The sequence below is a fragment of the Triticum aestivum genome, chromosome 1D (genome assembly GCF_018294505.1).
Source record: "Triticum aestivum cultivar Chinese Spring chromosome 1D, IWGSC CS RefSeq v2.1, whole genome shotgun sequence".
NCBI lineage: Eukaryota > Viridiplantae > Streptophyta > Magnoliopsida > Poales > Poaceae > Triticum > Triticum aestivum.
In genome coordinates, this window is record NC_057796.1 from 479,372,206 (window position 1) to 479,390,982 (window position 18,777).

The 18,777-nt window shown below is 40.7% G+C and overlaps 1 protein-coding gene and 1 long non-coding RNA gene across 3 annotated transcripts; one reads left to right on the plus strand and one right to left on the minus strand.

The window, feature by feature from the left end:
- Positions 1-14,525: 14,525 nt before the first annotated feature.
- On the minus strand, positions 14,526-15,644 carry LOC123177193 (uncharacterized). 2 transcript variants are annotated; one of them, XR_006488816.1, is made up of 3 exons: positions 15,328-15,644; positions 15,152-15,228; positions 14,526-14,582 (listed from the first exon to the last, which is right to left on the minus strand). It is a non-coding gene; the product is annotated as an uncharacterized lncRNA (long non-coding RNA). The 2 variants fall into 2 exon arrangements; XR_006488818.1 differs by having other exon boundaries at positions 14,529-14,576.
- Positions 15,645-16,927: 1,283 nt separating this feature from the next.
- On the plus strand, positions 16,928-18,523 carry LOC123177205 (phospholipase A1-II 6-like). The gene is made up of 2 exons (XM_044591086.1): positions 16,928-17,575; positions 17,653-18,523. The coding sequence occupies exons 1-2, from the start codon at positions 16,955-16,957 to the stop codon at positions 18,289-18,291; spliced, it is 1,260 nt and encodes a 419-aa protein (XP_044447021.1). The 5' UTR covers positions 16,928-16,954; the 3' UTR covers positions 18,292-18,523.
- Positions 18,524-18,777: the final 254 nt, after the last annotated feature.

Below are 18,777 nucleotides of genomic sequence, written 5' to 3' on the forward strand. Positions count from 1 at the left end.
AAAAAACACGTTTTCTGTTTTTTTTTTCTTTCGCGAGAGTCACGGTTTTACTTCCGCGAGAGGCACGGTTGTGCTTTCGCGAGAGTCACGGCCGTGCCTCTCGGAAAGGGAAAAACAAAACGCGTTTTCTATTTTTTTTTCTTTCGCGAGAGTCACAGTTTTGCTTCCGCGAGAGGCACGGTTGTGCTTTCGTGAGAGGCACGGCCGTGCCTCTCGGAAAGGGAAAAAATACGCGTTTTTTGTTTTTTTTTCTTTCGCGAGAGTCATGGTTTTGCTTTCGCCAGAGGCATGGTTGGGCTTTCGCGAGAGTCCCAGGCATGCCTCTTTCGAAAAGGGAAAAAATGCGTTTTCTGTTTTTTTTTCCTTCCACGAGAGTCACGGTTTTGCTTCCACAAGAGGCACGGTTGTGATTTCGCGAGAGGCACGGGCGTGCCTCTTTCAGAAAGGGAAAAAAACTGTGCTCCCGGTTTGGTTTTTTCGTCCAGTTTTTTTCGTCCGGTTTTTTATGAAAAAATTCGTCAAAACCTATCAACATGGGATCTAGTTTTGAAGATCTCGACGCGAGGAATCCAATGGTGAAAACGGTTTGAGATTTGGACGCACGGTTTAAGAGATAAAACATTTTAAATAAACGGATCTAAAAAAAGGGAAAACTCCCAGGTTGCAACAAGTGACGCGCTACATGAACGCCACTTATCGTGACCTGGGAAGATGGAGTGTTCTTTGCAACGAGTACTCCTTAATTAATGATTTCGAGATATAGCTCTCGCATTGGCGCAGTGCAAGTGCCGCTGCACTCTTGGGCTAGAAGAGCTGCGTGATATGTGAAACGTATTGTGTGGCTAGTCCAAATCAGGGAAATGCTCGCCTATAGTCTTCAGCTCCTCGCCTAATTTCCGTGCGCGGGCAGGAGGATAGCACCTCCCGCCCGCCACCATGAGCCGGACCACTAGCATGTTTGCCTGTTCTTTTTCCTAGTTCTTCTACCTTATATTTTTTGTTTCCTCTTTGCCGGTTTTACAAGTTTTTGTGGTATCCCTATATCTCATTTCCCTAAAAAGATCACAAACATATCTTGAAATACGTTTACATTTTTAAATAAATGAACAACTTTTTGAATTAACAAATATTTATCTAAATCTGAATATTTTCGCAAACTTAGAGCATGTTTTTAAAATTCCCGCATATTTCTAAAAATCTGGGAATACTTTTCCTTTTTTAATATTCTTTGAATTTCGCAAATATTTTCTAAAAATTCATAAATGTTTTTATAGTTTATAAATCCATCTAGTAGAAAACAAGCAGAAACAGAAAACCCGGACAAAAAAATCTGAATGAAATAAAAACAATATCTGTAACCAGAGCGGGCCCTTCGCCGTCATCACACTGGGAATTTCCTATATGACGCACATTGCATCAATGAGTTGACCAAACTAATGAACATTTTTTCAAATTTGTGAACATCATTTACAATTTGTCAACATTTTTGGAATTCACAATTTTTTTTTCAATTCATGATTTTTTTTACAAATTCGTGTAAAATTCTCAAACATTTCTACGTATTTGTGAACGTTTTATTTATTTGCGAATAATTTTTAAAATTCGTGACCATTTGTTAAATTTTTGAGCATTTGTTCGAATCAATGGATATTTTTTGAATTCATGAACATTTTTTGAAGTGATGAATATTATTTAAATTCGTCCATTATGTTTTCAAAAGTCATGCTTTTTTCTGAATTAGAGAACATTTTTCCAAATTCAAGATTTTCTACACTTTCAAATAGTTATCAAAATCAAAAATTTCTCTTAAGTTGCGAATTTAGTTTCAAATCCGAGATGTTTTTTGAGGTGATGAACATTTTTTTTAATGCGAAAAGATTTTGAAATTCTTGAAAACATATTGAAATTCTATTTTTTGCAATTCAGTAATCCTGAACATTATTTTTTAAATCCTTTTTATAGAGCAAATCCTGAACAGTTTTATTGAAGCAAAAAAAATGCGAAAAACAAGAAACAAAGAAGAAAAAACAAAAAATCAGAGTGGCGTCTCGCCTCAGTGAAAGCCTTGAGCGTTTTATTATTTCGTTTATTTAACTTTTTCCCTTTTCCTTTTCGTTTTTCGCTTTCTTGTTTTCCCCTTTTTTTTGTTTTACTTCCCAATAATATAAACATATATCTTATAATACTTTACATAAAATGTTTTAAAAATGTGAAGGAAGCATTTACACAATATAAATGTGGATAGAAAGATGTTTCTCGTGTATTCAAAATATAAAAAATGTGTATGAAAAAGTGTCACATGTATTTAAAAAATGTTAATAAAGCATTTCGAAAATCTTATACTTTTATGGAATAAATATTCCTCATGTATGCTAAAAATATATTAAACAATTTATAATGTGAATGAAAAAAATTGATGGTGTATCTAAAAAATGTTAAACATCTATATAGAAATGATTCCTTGAAAAATGTACAATGTGTGTGACAAAATGTCTATTGTCATTAAAAAATGTTCTCATGCGTTTTAATTTTTTCGACCATGTATTCAAGAAAGTGTCTAAAAGATGTATTTAAGAAAAATATTTATCATGTACTTGAGAAATGGTAAATGTGTATCAAAAAAATGTTTGATGTGTACTCTAAGAAATTACATTATGTACTCAAAAAAGAAGACACGTTTTGAATAATAAAGAAAATTGATGATAACCGACAAAGAAACAAAATAAAAGTGAAGAAAACAAAAAAAAGAAGAAAACTAAGAAACAGACAAACAAACGAAATTAAGTAAAATGAAGAAAGAACAAAATAAAAACCAAAGAAAAACAATGCAAAAGAGTGCAAACAATGAAAACCGAGTAAGAAAGAAAGAAATCAAAGAAAATTAAATAAAACCATTCAAAAATGAAAAAGGAAAAAAAAAGAAATTGATGCAAAATAGTTGAAAATTGAGGAAAATGATGAAACACAGTGGAAAAATAGCCGACAATCCAAATAGCGACGACAAACCGTTGAAAAAAGTAATGTAAAATGGAAAAATGAGGAAAATAGGTAAAGAAATAAACAAAATGAAAAACAACATAAAACGAAAAAAGAAAAGAAAAATTGAAGATACCCGGACTGAAGGCAGCAAACCGCCGAGAGCTAGCGTGGACGAAAATTACGGTAATAATGGACCGGCCCAGTAGTATACGCCCCATGAAAAAGCTTCGGGCGAGACGAGATGTACTTTCGGTACAAGCGACATATAGCTCTCGCGCACGCTGAATTGGAGCTCCCAGCTAGACATGGGAGCTCTCGTCGCGAGTACGAATTTACGCTTGGTACCCGTTCTCCGGAAAATAAAATAAAAATATATTTATAAGTTGAAAAGGATTGAAAATATTCAGTGAAAACTTGTATGTGTTCAGTACGGATCCATGAAATTTTGTTCAAAAAATGTAATTTGGAAGCTCTATAGAAAAAAAATCCAGCCCAACAAAAAGAAGTGGCCCACTTGAAAATACATATTTGTCTCTTTTCCTTGAAGTCCGGTCCTGGCAAAACATTATTACAATGTCTGGTTGACATATTATACGTGGAGTAAGGTGAGTACGAGAATAACTGAACTATGATCAAAAGGATCCAAATAAGGCTAAAATTAGAACTTGAAAAAAGCAATCCTCCCTTATACATGTATACATTTATTAAATTAGTTCTCCATCCACCACGATTTTAATATGTGCGGTCTCACGTTCTTATATTATTTGAAAAAAAATATACAGCTTGTGCATACCTATGGACTTGAATCGACCAAGGAGAAGAGCTTGCACAATCACTCTCACTATCGTTTGACTTGTGGCCCTTTACTAAATACGTGGCATGTAAAGAAACCAGACACACTCAATCCAACGATACTATATCAAGAACAAATGAAAATTCAACACCTTGATGATTGTCGGTTCATAAGAATAAACAAGCAATGACAAAGATTTTAGAACAAACGCCCCATTGTTATTATGCATCTTTGAAGAGTTTTCTAGTACATTGACATATATCCATTTCATTTACTTACGCTTAACTAAAATCATGCACTCTAGAATCCTGTATTAGCTTGCGAGCTCTCTCCCATGATATTTAAGGACGTAGATAGGAACACACACATATACTTGTTGTTCATATTGGTGGTACAAACTAATATGTAAATACTTGAAGTGTTGTTGCTTCTATTTTTCATTGATCTAGGAAAAATCATTTAACCAGAATGTTTCAAAAAACAATATCCGAATAAAAAGGAATAATTTCATTTTGCTTGTAATATATATTGAAAATTTAGTGTAGGTGCATTTTCCAAGACTTTTGTCAAAATTGTATAAAAATATTGTATCTTAGTCCCTCCAATCCATATTAATTGTCGTTGATTTAGTAGCTGGATTATGTGGCTAATTTTGGTGATATAACACAAAATTGTAACTACTAAGACCGTATGTGAAAAATGAGTTATAAATAAGTAAAAGTATTTAGTATAAATAAGTGATTAAGTGACAATCACTTATTTTAATATATGAAGGCCCGCATGTTAGTTAGAATAATTTAGAGACGCTTCTCGAATCTATGCTTGTAATTCATGATCCCTATTTGTAAACAAAATGCGTATTTGCATCATTTGCATCTCTTATTTATTTATGAGATAATACCATTTTATTTGCATTTAAAATTGTAGACTAAGATAGAGAGCTTCATATTGTTTAAACAATTGACTTGGTTTATACATTTCAAACTAAAACATTAAATTGTTCTGGTTCATACATTGCAAATTACAACTTCAAATTGGACATGTTTCTACTTGCAGTTAGAAATGAAAATGGAGCAGAAATTTTCCAATTATTTTAGAAAAAAATATTGGAAATGGAGAGAGAAATATGGAAACAAAAATGAAATATTATGAATGGAAACATAATTTCTTATGTGGAAACAAAACAACATTATCTCGTGGAACAACCATGTATATTTCGTTTCCATGAATAGAAATATTCCGTTTTTACCATGCCTACTATGTGGCTCAGACTGGCACTTAGTAAGAGCAATCTTGTGGCCACTAATACCTAACATAAACCCCACCCAACCTCGCTACAATGTTCAGGAGCCTCCACATTGTGTGGCTGATTTAGGAATCATCGAAAGGTTGTTGTAGTCATATCAATTTAAGTAGTTTGGTTGTGTTTTTTCACAATAGTTGGGGTCTTTTGGTCCTGACAAACATCTTGTTTGTATCTGTTTGCGTGGCATTCCCTTCATATTTGTTTTCAAAATTTCTTTTTTTCGTATTGGTTTTGCCAGTTTCTGTATTCGTTTTTTTCTGCAGAAAAAATGAAAACAAATGTGGCAGCACTCATTTCCATCTGCTTCGGCTTCGTTATGATCCATATTTGCAGCTACATGTAGCCGAGCCACCTAACAGAACACCACAACAAAAGCAGCACACACGGTTCATAAAATCCCCAACTCTCCTTCTACATAGCATATTTTCTAATTTTATTAACCTTGAACTTTGTTTCAACTGCTTTGATCTTGTAATCATGGATTATGTCAAATGACTGATGCTCCAGCTACATCTTAGCCTCCTCATTTTTCTGTCCTCCTCTAATGCCCTCTTCAGACCATTCTCAACATTCACGAGTTGGAATGAAATATACTATGAACTCAACTATATCCCAATGTATGAAAAAACTTGGCCAACCTCATTTCTGATAGGGGTTGATGAAAGTAAAATATGTTTTTAAAATTCTATAACAAAGAGATTGGGAATAGTAAGAGAACTAGATTTTCTGAAGACTTATGGGTTGGTGATGTTCCTTTGTGTGATAAATATGCTAGGTTTTACATTATAACTTTTAGTCCTAATATCAATCACGGTCGATGTTACATTTGTGGAAAGCTAGACTATCACTAGATTCTGCAGGGTTTCCTGTGAGAAAATGTTGGTTTTGGTATAAGTCACAACAACAATGTTCTTATCTGTAGAACTGCATGCACCATCCACTTCACCCAAAAGCTCAAGTTGATGGGGGAAAAGTGGACTATGCATTTATACGTCAACACTCCCCCTCACGTGTGGCTCCCTCAGGCCTAAACGTGGACCAAAAGTAGGCCGCAATTTAATTGCGCCAACCGGGTCTTCAACTCTCCTTTGGAGTTTATGACGTGGGCAGCAGAAGCGGGGGCAATCCGAATTATTTATTGCATTTACTGGGTTTTGAACCATGAACCTCTTGATTGCAAGTTTATGCACCTAACCAGTTAACCCATGAGCTCAAGCTGATGGGGAAAGGTGGGCTATGTATTTATACGTCAACACTACACTCACGTGTTCCTCCCTCAGGCCTAAACATGGATCGAAAATGGGCTGCAATTTAATTGCGTCAGCCGGGTCTTGAACTAAAGACCTCTTGGCTCTGATACCATGTAGAACTGCATGCACCAGTCAGTTCCCCAAAAGCTCAAGCTATGGGAGAGGAACGAACATTATACTCCAACATTATGCAGTGTTAAATAATGAAGAGTACACATGTAGATGGTTTTTGACCAAATATGGATGTTTTACTGCATAATCTATGTATACTTCTTTTAGTATTGTACAAGTTAAGTGGCCAAATAGAAGTATTTGCTAGTCAGGGCTCCTTAGAAACTAAAAGTCTTGCTATGGTTAGCTGTTATTATAGTATTTTTCACTATACATATTTTGATTAGATGAGACTCGGAAGACAATAATAATAAGTGATTCTTTTGTGATGTGTTGGAGGATCTAGCTGTGAGCTAGCTAGATACATCCAGGGAGGGGTTAAGTTCTCTATTCACTTAAATAGATCTGCCTATTTGTGGATCGTAAGCTTCGCTAGTAATGTTAAAGGGGTGACATTTGTGGACGTTGTTGCATTGGTCCGGTCTATGTGGAGGACAATGAATACAACTTGTTTTGATCACGTGTAGCCGACTAATGCTGAGTATTAGATTTCACGATAGATTGATTACAGAAAACATACGACAACAGCTTCACAACCTTGCACTAACGCTACCAAGGGTGGCATTTGAATTCATCTCCAGGCATATGGGGCGGGTGCCAATGACTAAGAGGCTGTTTGGTTCCCGTACTGGAGGTCATGCCTGGAAAAATTGTGTGCCTGGATTGAGCCTGAGATGTCTCTGTTTCCTGCCTGACCAGGCAAGCATTGTTTGGTTCGTGGCCATGCCTGGTAAGTGTTAAATATATTAAACCAGGCCACTATCCACCTGTACCTTCTATTTTAAATTGGATGACAAGGTTAGCATCCCAGGCACGTCCCAGGCATGTCCAGGCATCCATTTCAGGTGGCGTGGACCAGGCTAATCACGCGCACAGGTTTACTGGCCAGGCTAACGGCGAGCTCCACTTTCCCATGCCAGGCTAGCATTCCATCTCCATGTCACAAACCAAACAAACCACAGGCAGTTCTCAGGCAAGCACCAGGCCAGACAACTTTGCTCCAAGGAAGCAACCAAACTGACCCTAAGTTACTGGGTGTTGGTTGAGCTTGACATAGATGAAGTCTTCGAGGTGGAGATGTCGAAGAGTCGCATGTACTCTTTTACATGTCCTTAGTTATATTTTTGCTACAATGTCCGTGTGATGACCATGTTCTATTTCCGGTGGTTTTGCTGATTGTAACGCCCCGGCCATAGCCACCAGTTCCTAGCTGTTACGCCTAGCAGGATCTAGACTGGCCCTACAGACCAACACTACTCTTTCTGTGCACTTTGTTCTCACTTGTGCGCACCCGGGATCAACTTCCGGTTGATCATCCATCATCAAATCGCTCCAATCCAAGCACACTTAACTTTGGAGTTCTTTGCGAATGAGCTCCTGAAAAAAAGGAAATTCCTTGTTGATATGAATAGTCTATGAGGAATGCTACATCCACGCAAATTTTTAGGTGTAGGATTTTCGTTAGTCTATTCATTTCTATTAAGTCAGACTCTCACATTGATGGTGCGTGTGGTTAAAAGTTGAAACGGCGTTGCGAGACGGTGTATGTAATCCTATGACTTTGTTTGGTTTCATCTGAAGTGAAAATCAGGAGCACGGGTTCCTTAATTAAAAATAAAGGCGTTTGAATTTCTCATATCAATTGTCTCATCCAGAGCTTTACAAGCTTGTCTAAACTATTGAAGCTGAAATTCATTTTTGTTAAACAAAAATCATTTAGATTTCTTAATTTGTTCCACGTTTTGAATCTTCCTCTACGACAAAATGGGTGGGTACCATTCATGAAATTAAATCTCCTGTGAAATTGCTGCTATAGATATCTGTTATAGCTGCTGGGGAGCCTCCCCGTGGCACTATGGCCGTTGCAACGGAATGCTCCGGAAATCCCGCTAAACGGCTCAAAATTCAGCAATAGCCGACAAAAAACTTCCCTCCCGGATGTTAAACTGCCCGCGAGAGCCGGGATTGTCACTATGGCGCTGCTATAGCTGCGGAGAGAAGCCGCCTCGAAATCATTTCTCCCGCGATTTAAAACTTGCTACCATGACATGTTCGCTTACATTGTAGTGACGGGATACTCACCGATGTTCAGATTCTGATACTCTAAACAAACTAGTAGAATGCCCGTGCGTTGCCACGGGCTTTAAAAATTAAGATGCTACCCATGGAGCTGAAGTAATCGAGAATAACGCACATCTCAGCTGACACATATCATACTATCAGACACAATAATACATTATTAACAGCTTTAATAAATATATGTTATTGAAACCTGTTATTGACAACTTTAAAAAACTACATATTATTGAAACCAATTGAACGCCTAGAGGGTTGCGATACCCATCCATGGGTGAGTGCATAATTCTGGTGGTGGTGGTGATGTACCTACATTGTTATCTGTATTCCTTTATCCTTTTATCGAGGCACGGAACAATTTTACTATCTTGCTCTTTTTTAATTCAAATACAAACACAATCATAGAAATCTGGAGTTCAAGTCACTGTTCTCATTCCTCACCCGATCGATTTTCTGTGGGGAGCACATTTGAGCCACCACTGGTTTCTAATAATCTTTTATACAAATGCACACCCCCTGATATCTCAACGTCGCAACCTTCTAGTCATGGAGATTACCCAAAGGAAGTTTTTTTTGCCATTATCACTTCTTTATCTGGTAGTAGATGCCATATTTTTACGAAAGTATGACATAATTTTTTAGACACATACAATGATATTGTTTTCATTATGAATAATGCATTTGTACATAAAGTCGTCCAAGTTTGGTTCCACATTCGCCGAACATCCTATGAATTTTCGAGATTCGGTTACACAACCAAGCATGGCATGATGTGAGAAAACCAACAATGATGTGTGCTTGAGCATCTTTCACCATGAAAAAAGGCATTTTGGGAGTCTTGATCATCACTGAGGGTAAGTTGATTGATGCATTGCGGAACCTTGAGCATTTTTAGAACCCAGAAACCTGGACAAAGAATTTGAACTGTATGGACGAAGAATTTGAACTGTATGTACCAATTTCATAAGTGAGGCCCTGATATTGGCATGTATTTGTGGTGGTTCTTCAAGTATGGCTGCAATGCAAGTTCTATTTATATGCAAAAATGTAGTTAGTCCCCTAAAATAATTACTCTATTCACATGAATTTGACAAGTTGGAAAATACCTTGGGCGGTTCTTACGATAATGTTTCCAATGGAATTGCTATCAAAATTGTGTTTCCAATATACCTCCTTCACCGCCCTCTTCATATTCTTATGTAGCAAAACTCACTACTTTATGTTAGCATAACTTAACTACTAAAGTTGGATGTATGGCATGCACAGAATTTAGATAAAAAGCAAAATAATCAGTATTAAAAAAGAGATCGACAATATGCCCTAGAAAGAAAAATAATATGGTAGGCTAACATGAATGGAGAATAAACCTTCCTCTTAGTGCTTTTACCTGTGGGGTCTATGTCTTTATTGGGCTTGGCCAAAATCTCAGTGGTCTATCTTGACTTGTCAAATGTACATGACTTGTGTCAGATTCAAGAAGCCTTATTGCCTATCCACCCTAATTGTAAACAACTTTAAATATTATTCTGCTTCATAAGTTCTAGGAGTTTAAAATGTCATAGTTCTCAAGATGCTGAAATATAAATTTCATAATAACAACAAGGACTCAAACCCTACCAAGCAAACTTTTTTCTTTGTTCAGAACAACATCAATAGTTCCATGTGAAACACAGTTCAAAAACATGACACATTTATTATATATCCCAGAACATTAAAATAAATTGATGTGTGTACTCGTATTTTTTTGGGAACAAGATTAAGCCCCCATCCAACCAGATGAGGTACCAACAGTTTTAGTAACATATTAACCCACTGGTGTTCTTAATCCTGAAAATCTGGCTGTGTACTGGTCCAGAAAATTACCTAAGAAATAATTGCAAGTGATAGCAGAAACCTGTGCCCATTTAGAAATGGTAAGAAAACATTACAAAGAGGTCATGATATATATGAAAAATGATTTGTACACTACAACAGATCACCATATACGAATAAGATTAGTTGAACGTAATTCAACACCCATTATGAGATGCTAAGATTTGAATCATTAACTATGCAATTTAGTGGGAGTTTGGAGTATCACATCTCTCATGTGCTCCGCAACGAGAACATTGTACATACATATAGAAAGAATCAGATCAATTTACAAATAGAATAAAGAGTGGTCATGGGAGTTCACATGTTCGTTGTTCTCAGAACAAACAAATATGATCAGCAGTCCCTTACTAACAAATCTGAAACCGAGCATAAAATCGAGATCCAGGAGGTTGTTGGACTGTAGGTGATGACAGTTAAGGCGAAGGGGGAGACGATGATGACTCCCTAAGCCTAGAAATGATCGTGAAATTGTAGCTGACAAACTGCACTAAGATCCTTGAATTTATTTTACTTGTCATCCGTCTACGTACATGCAAATAAACTAATATGTTGGATCTGATCCATGATGCATAATCAGTGTGAAAGTTTAGTCAAGAAAGAAGAAGAGTGTATCGTCTGAGATGTGCACTACTAACGTGGAGGCATTCGGCAGGCTCATGTCTCCATCAGATAAAGTATATGTAAACATGAATAGATGACAATTTTCATCGCAAAATGCCTATATCAAAGCGAGCAGTATATCAAACTGCTTACTTGCCGCAAAGATGAGATGGTCAGCACATAAAGGTGCTCACAAATGCTGATGCCGTACTTACATCAGAACTCTAGCCTCAATTTCTCAAACAGAGCTTCTTTCAAATAGTCATGTTGCACGCATTTATAATCAGAGAAGTTGTATTGGCCCCTTGATATGAGAAAAGGCAAGGACAGCAAGTGCTGCAGAGTACCCTCAACAAGAAGTAACTATTATACTGCAATAAATAAACCTCTACAATTGAGTAGAAAGTGACAAAAAAAGGAGCGCTCCATCTGCCTGACCTTACTTTTTAGAAATGTCACAAGCTGCTTATAAAAAGTTTAAAACAACTTACGTGCTAAGAGTACAAAATAACATCTACTCCCTCTATCCCATAATATAACATCTTATTACATCAAATGTAATAAGATCTTATATTAGGGAACGAAGGGGGTACCATCTTCCGGGTGTTTGGATTATAGAGCTCACCAACATAGGCATTCGGCTTTACGGCCAGCACTGATGATAGGAACTCCTCCTGTGCTTCAGCTCAAATCTCTAGTAGCTGAGTTTAGACCCATCTTGTTACTAAACAACTTCGTGCCACCAACCAAACATCCCTGCCACAATCATGGCCTCATATGACACAGTCATAATTCACACCCTAGCCTTGATCGTGCATGGAGCTGCGAATTGGATTTGATTACTCACAACCATAGAAAAGAAAGGGAAGACTAAAGATCAAATCCACCGGAGCAAACAATAGATTCTTCAGCAAAAGGTCGTCCATGGTTGTCGGATGGTTTATATGTGAGGAATCATTGTCGATGGACATAAAAAAGTCGGGGCATCGTCTATGGTGTACGAGATTGATTGGACTGACCTTGCGACACCCTCAGGCCTCAGGTATGGCGATGTGCCGATGTCGATGGCCAGCTCGGAGCCCATATCATGTTACAGCAGCGCCGAGTACCTGGGCACGATGTCCCGGCGTTGCGGCCGCGAAGGCCGCAGTGACGTCAAACAACTTCTTGAAGCCGGCTGCACCCAGTCGTGGGCTGTCGAACGCAAACACCGTGACCGGCCATTCTCGGCGATGTACAACGCATTCAGGGTGGCCAGCTCCGCCCCGAGGCTGTGCCCCATTACCGTGATGCTCACCTCCTCGTCCTTGTACGTATCCAGCAGTTTCTGCACCTCAGTTATCAATGAATCCTAGCTTTCCCTCCTTCAAGAGGTACCACACTCAATAGAAAACACGAAGTACAATAATAAGTACAAAGAATCTGTAATCCAAATATAAATATGTGACTTGTAAATAGCAATGACAAGTGGATAAAGCATATGTGCAAATTCTAAGACACTAATATACTTATGCTCCAACTCAAATACTCAATCAATGGGACACACAAGAAATACATCGACTGTAATAAATAAATGAGCATTGTTTCTAGACAGCACCAACAATATCCCTCTACCTCCCCTTCAATTTTTAGATTCTGAATTAAGTTTGTGGTCTGGAATTAGAAGCCATATATTCAAAAATCCTCAGCAATGAATCAAGCTGAATAATATGCACCTTTAACTTGACGTCCGTTCCTCCATCATTACGCTTGTTACTCAGTAAGATTTTATTATCTCCATTAAGGTGAATGCAACAAACTGTCTGGCACAAAGGTCTCTAAATTAGAATGCTGGAATAAATCCATGCATGAAACTATTGTCTTAAGACATTGGCACCGAATAAACACCAGAACTTAATCAAGGTGCACACGAAGGCCTCAAGTAGGAAGGAACAAAAGATAAAGAAGTTTAACCGCGCTAACACATAAAGAAAAGATAATTATGAGGTGAAAAGAACTGAAAATCTAAGTAAATTGTACTGACAGAACCATCGGCATGCATCTTCCAGTTTGTACCACTCATGACCCCATGCCGGGAAAATCCTCCCTCTCTCATGCGAACCAGACAAAAATAGTAAAGACAAAAGTTTGACCTTCATTACATTAAGTACTAATTTGACTTTAATTGTAAATCTTAGCAAAAAAGGAACTAACCTGGTTGATTTTTCCTGTTTTTTTTCGTTATCGTTTTCGATAGTAGAACCCGATCCGTTTTTGGATTGAATGGACAAAAGGCACTAACCACACCCTTGTTGAACTTGAGAAATTGTACAATTGGACAAAAGCAGATTATAGATTCATATATAAGAGAAAAGGAAGACTCAGTCTAGTTGGAGCTATATGCATTAATGCATGGATGTCCTCCACAGAATCTTTGCACCTTTTAATTTAGAGTATTTTTTCTTTAAGATGTCAACCATAAAGTAGACATGAACTATATACACACTCGATATTCATTACATGAATTAGAAGTAGAAGCGCTACTTCAGGGCAAAAAAAAGATATAGTACAACCGGTTCTTCTATCTATATCTAACCATGCATCATTAAGCTAAAAGTTTGGTTCATATCGGTCTCATCAGATGACTCATGAGATTGCCATTTGAGGATATGTGGTCTGCTGGGAACACCGGCGGCAGCGGTGAAGCGCACGGTAATAGAATAGTCCTGTGTGACATATGTTTTCTTGCATTGTCCTGTGTAACAGGTTGATATTTCTCTAGGAATGGTAGTAGAAAGATTGTGTGGTGCTGATATTGAACTTATAATAAAATTGAGTTCTAGAAACAATTCCCTACATTGTCTCATTAGTAATCACACCAAGAATACTTATCCTCCTATAGATCTGAGTTGACTCTGTGTTTTGGTGTGCAGAAATTGGTTACCGGTAGGAAATAATATAACTAATCGGTATCTTGAGTTGCAAAGAGATCACTCAGAATGGTGCCTGATATTATGCCATAAAGAACTCACATTTTTTATTGTCCCTCAGGATATGTACGCACCTTTCTCTGCTGGATGCATGCACAATTCTGAATTAAGAACAAATGACATGTTAATTAGCTATCGTACAAATGCTTTTCCGAGGGAAGTCGATTATGCATTAAAAAAGCACTCTATGATGCTGTATAAATAAAGTCATGGACGGGAAAGCAATTTTTGACCCCGTGATTTCTCTGTACATTAGGCAATGCCATGAAGTAATTTTTTTACAAAGAGGGGAGCCCATCAATTTCCCTACTGGATTTTCTGGTGTCCCGTTTTATAATAAGTTCTTTGCTGGAAAAAACATACAAATAATTAGTTACTCTATTTGTCCCGACGTCGTGGACTATGTCTATAGTTTAATTTAATTTCTAAATGGAACCGAACGACGATTTCTATTTTCTGCAGATAAAACATGGTGGCTTTAGACCAACATAAATATGTATACCTTCATTTAGGTTTCAGTTCAAAGGTCTCAATGCTCCAATTTCTCATTTTGAAACCTGAAACTGAAAGGAATTTAACAAATCAACATAGCCTTGTGGAACCTTGATCTTAGTTGCATTAAGCCAATCAGAGTAAGAATGTAGCTTTGTATCCTAGCTGTGTACATCTTCTCTAAAAGTAATAATAAAGGCTACCATGTTCATTCAAGAATAAAAATTCCCATGTCAGGATAATCTTTCAGTACAAAAGCTTGGTGCATTTCCTTTAGACACACTAAAAACCGACCACTGTTATGAACTTCAGAGATGAACACTTGATTCATAATTTGGTTTGCCATAAACTATAAACCAAAAGATTTACACATTAAAGCAGCAGTGGGTAAGCATATGCTGGGTTCTAATAGGAGAGGAGTGCTTAGGAAAGAAAGAAATCGTAGCCATATTCAGATTCTTCCATGACTGTTAAATTTGAAGGAATAACTTACTGTATCAAAGACTATAATTTCATACAGAAGACATATCATGTGGAAACAGAAATATATGAGTATGGCAGGTGGGAACCATAGATCACAAGAAACAAATATTAGTTTAGTTGCACTCATATCATCAAGGGCATTGAGAGGTAACCTAACCTTGGAGATTGCATTTTGCTTCACCCAGTCCTTATGACTTCTCAATCAACCTTCCACAACTCTTCTGCATGTGCCGCCTGCAAACCGAGGAGAAGACAATGTTGGGTGGCCATGTGTTAGAGTGAAGGCGGATTAGGGAGAAGCATTGATATGAAGAAAGCTCGTGAAACACAAACCTGATTGCCATTGTATCTCATGAAAATATACTTCTGATGAAAACAAATATTTGCCATCGTTGTACCTGCCTCTCAAACAAAATATGATATGTTCTAATGAAAACGAAAGAAGATGATATGCATACCCCACAGAGGAAAATCATCTTGATTGTAGAAAAAATAGGGGGGCAACGTATTCATCAAAATGATACAGTACGAATTAAGCCTATAAGATGAACTGAGTCTGGAACTCTGGATCCACCATTACCGAGAGATCCATCCATCCCCATGACCCGAGTCATAGACCAGTACTTCTCTCCTTCCGCTCCTCTTTTGCCTGGATCCAAGCCGCCAAAAAGGGATCCTGCCAAGGCGGCTGCGGCGTTTACCCGGATGGACCCGAGTTGGGATGTCTTGCACTGTGAGTCAGGGAGTCTGTAGGAAGTGGCGGCGGCGACGGGGGCGCAACAATGCAATCCTCGTCTCCACGTCGTCACATCCACGACATCCTCAATGCATGGAGAGGCAGCCCCATCGGGCGTGTAGGAGCCGACGGCCAGGAACGGAGGCATCGTCCTCCGCGGGTGGTGTGGTGATCCGATCATGGGCGGCGGCATAGAGGGCGCTAGGCATATCCATGAGGCGCTGGCGGCGGCCGACGTGGCGACCCCGTGTCCCGATCAGGCGCCCACGGCCGAGGCCGAGGGTCCCTTCTTGTCGGCCATGGATGCCATGGCGTTCATGGCCCATGGCACACGAGCTCCATGCCCGAGCAATTGCGATGAGAGATGGCGGCGGCATGCGGGAGGGGTGCACCGTGCGAGCGGAATGGCGGCAACGGCGTACGAGCGGAATGGCGGCGGGGCGGAGGATTCGGCGGCGGTGGTGGCAACGATCGATGGGAGTGGGCAAGGATGGGGATCGATGGAGTTTTCTCGCGGCGGCGGCGGAAACGATAGATGGGATCGATGGGAGTGGGCAACGAAGGATGGGGTCGATGGATTTTTTTTGTTGGCTGTGGGTTTTTTTGGTGGCTGCGTGGGATGGGGTGGGGTGGGGGAGGTGACGAAAAAAACCTGTCGAAAAAAAACCAGTCGAAAAAAAACCAGACGAAAGTGGGGGGACTATTCAACCAACTCGTCCATTAGGAGTAGAGATGTAGTGCGTTTAGAAAGAAAAGAAATCGCGGAATTGCAGATTTTGTTTCTTTGTTTCGTGAGTTGTAGACAAGATTATGTTAAAAATTGCAGAGCATGCGTTTGCAATTTACATCTCCTACCTACGGCTGAACCTGGAAGACAAGATTATGTTTCCTCTTTTTTTTTTTACGGGGGGCGACAAGATTGTGTTAGAAATCATGAAATGTGGCTAACCGAATTCATGATGAACCCAAACAAGATGCCTATGCATGCCACTCGCATGGCCTTCCAATGCTCCTTTCCTGCTCTGATCTTCGTCTCCGATCGGGGTATGCAGTTGCGCACGAATCAATGCGCGCTTGCGACATCGTGCTCCCATATCGAAATGTCACGCCGTGCAAGCAAGATGCAATGATTGCCGCCGTTGCCGCCTCAGTATATAAACACCGACCAACAGAGCAAGCAGCCGCACAGAGCCAGGCTATACCGAGCTAGAGAAAGAGACGGCCATGTCGGAGCAAGGGCGCATCGTCGGACCGATCACGACCACCGCGGCGGCGAGATGGAAGGAGCTCCATGGCGAGCGGTCGTGGGACGGGCTGCTGCGGCCGCTGGACCTGGACCTGAGGCGCACGTTGATCTGGTACGGTGAGATGGCGCAGGCAACGTACGACGCGTTCAACCACGAGAGGCACTCGCCGCACGCCGGACTCTCGAGGTTCGGCAGGAAGCGCTTCTTCGAGCGCGTGATGCAGCCGGGCCACGCCGCCGCGTACCGGGTCACCAGGTTCCTGTACGCCACGTCCTCCGCCCCCGCCGCTCCGGCCGCCGCGTTCGTGAGGGGCCGCCATCCGCGGCACCGGTGCAAGGATTCCAACTGGATCGGGTACGTAGCGGTGGCCACTGATGCAGGGAAGGCGGTGCTCAGTCGCCGGGACGTGGTCGTCGCGTGGCGCGGCACCATCCAGGCGCTGGAGTGGGTCGACGACCTCGAGTTCGCCATGGTGCATCCCAAGGGCATCCTTGGCGACGCCGCCGGTGCCGACGCCATGGTGCACCGCGGCTGGTTCTCCATCTACACCTCCACCGACCCGGCCTCCACCCACAACAAGGACAACGCGAGAAGCCAGGTAATCTTGTGACCAAACGACAGTATTGTCACGTATACCGTATAATCTTTGGCTTCATGCTCGTGCATGGATGCCAGGTGCTGGCTGAGGTGCGGAAGCTGGTGGACATGTACAAGGACGAGGAGGTGAGCATCACGGTGACCGGGCACAGCCTCGGAGCGGCGCTGGCCACCCTGAACGCTTTCGACATCGTCGAAAACGGCTACAACTGCATGGCCTCGGCGACGTTCCCGGTTACAGCGTTTGCGTTCGCCAGCCCGCGCGTGGGCGGCGCCGGCTTCAAGAAGCGGTTTGACGCAGCGGCCGCGGCCGTCGGCCTCCGCGTCCTGCGCGTCCGCAACGCCCGGGACATCGTGCCCAAGTACCCGGCGCTGCTGTACCACGACGTGGGCTCCGAACTGGCCATCGACACCGGCGCGTCGCCGTACCTGAGGGCGACCGGGGACAAGCGCGTGTGGCACAACCTGGAGTGCTACCTGCACGGTGTGGCGGGCGCGCCGACGGCGGCCGGAGGGGCGTTCGAGATCGTGGTGGAGCGGGACGTGGCGCTGGTGAACAAGTTGTACGATGCGCTGAGAGAGGAGCACGGGGTGCCTGCGGGGTGGTGGGTGCCGTGGAACAAGGGCATGGTGAAGGGGGACGACGGACGCTGGAGGCTGGTGGACTGCGAAGACGAGGATGGGGAGGACGCCGTCGTGCCACCGGTGAACAAGTGAAGTGGACGCCTCCATATCAGGGTCGCGTCATGCATGCATGCACGAAAGACAGTTGATTTTTTTTAATATTCGGGATGTCTATTATCTGGAGTATTATTTGGAAGCTTCGTAGTAAATTGCAATTATGTTTTAATTGTGGGATTATAGCCCAGGACTTAATGCAATGTTATAATCTCTCAGTGTTTTAAAAGAAAAAGTCCGAGTACTTAATGTGGTAATGTGTTTTTTTTTACGGAAAATGCGTTTTCTTTCAAGCTGTTACTTAAGAAATACTGCCTTTGTAACTTAATATAAGATGTTTTTTGACACTAACATCTTATATTAAGTTGCAGAGGGACTACTATTATAGTAAGTACATTATATAAATGTAATTTTCCAATATACTAGCAGTATATGTCAATTATTTTTATGAGTATGACATTATAGGACAAATGTGCATTGGGCACACTGAGCCCATGTTCAACACAACATGTTCAAAGTTGAACT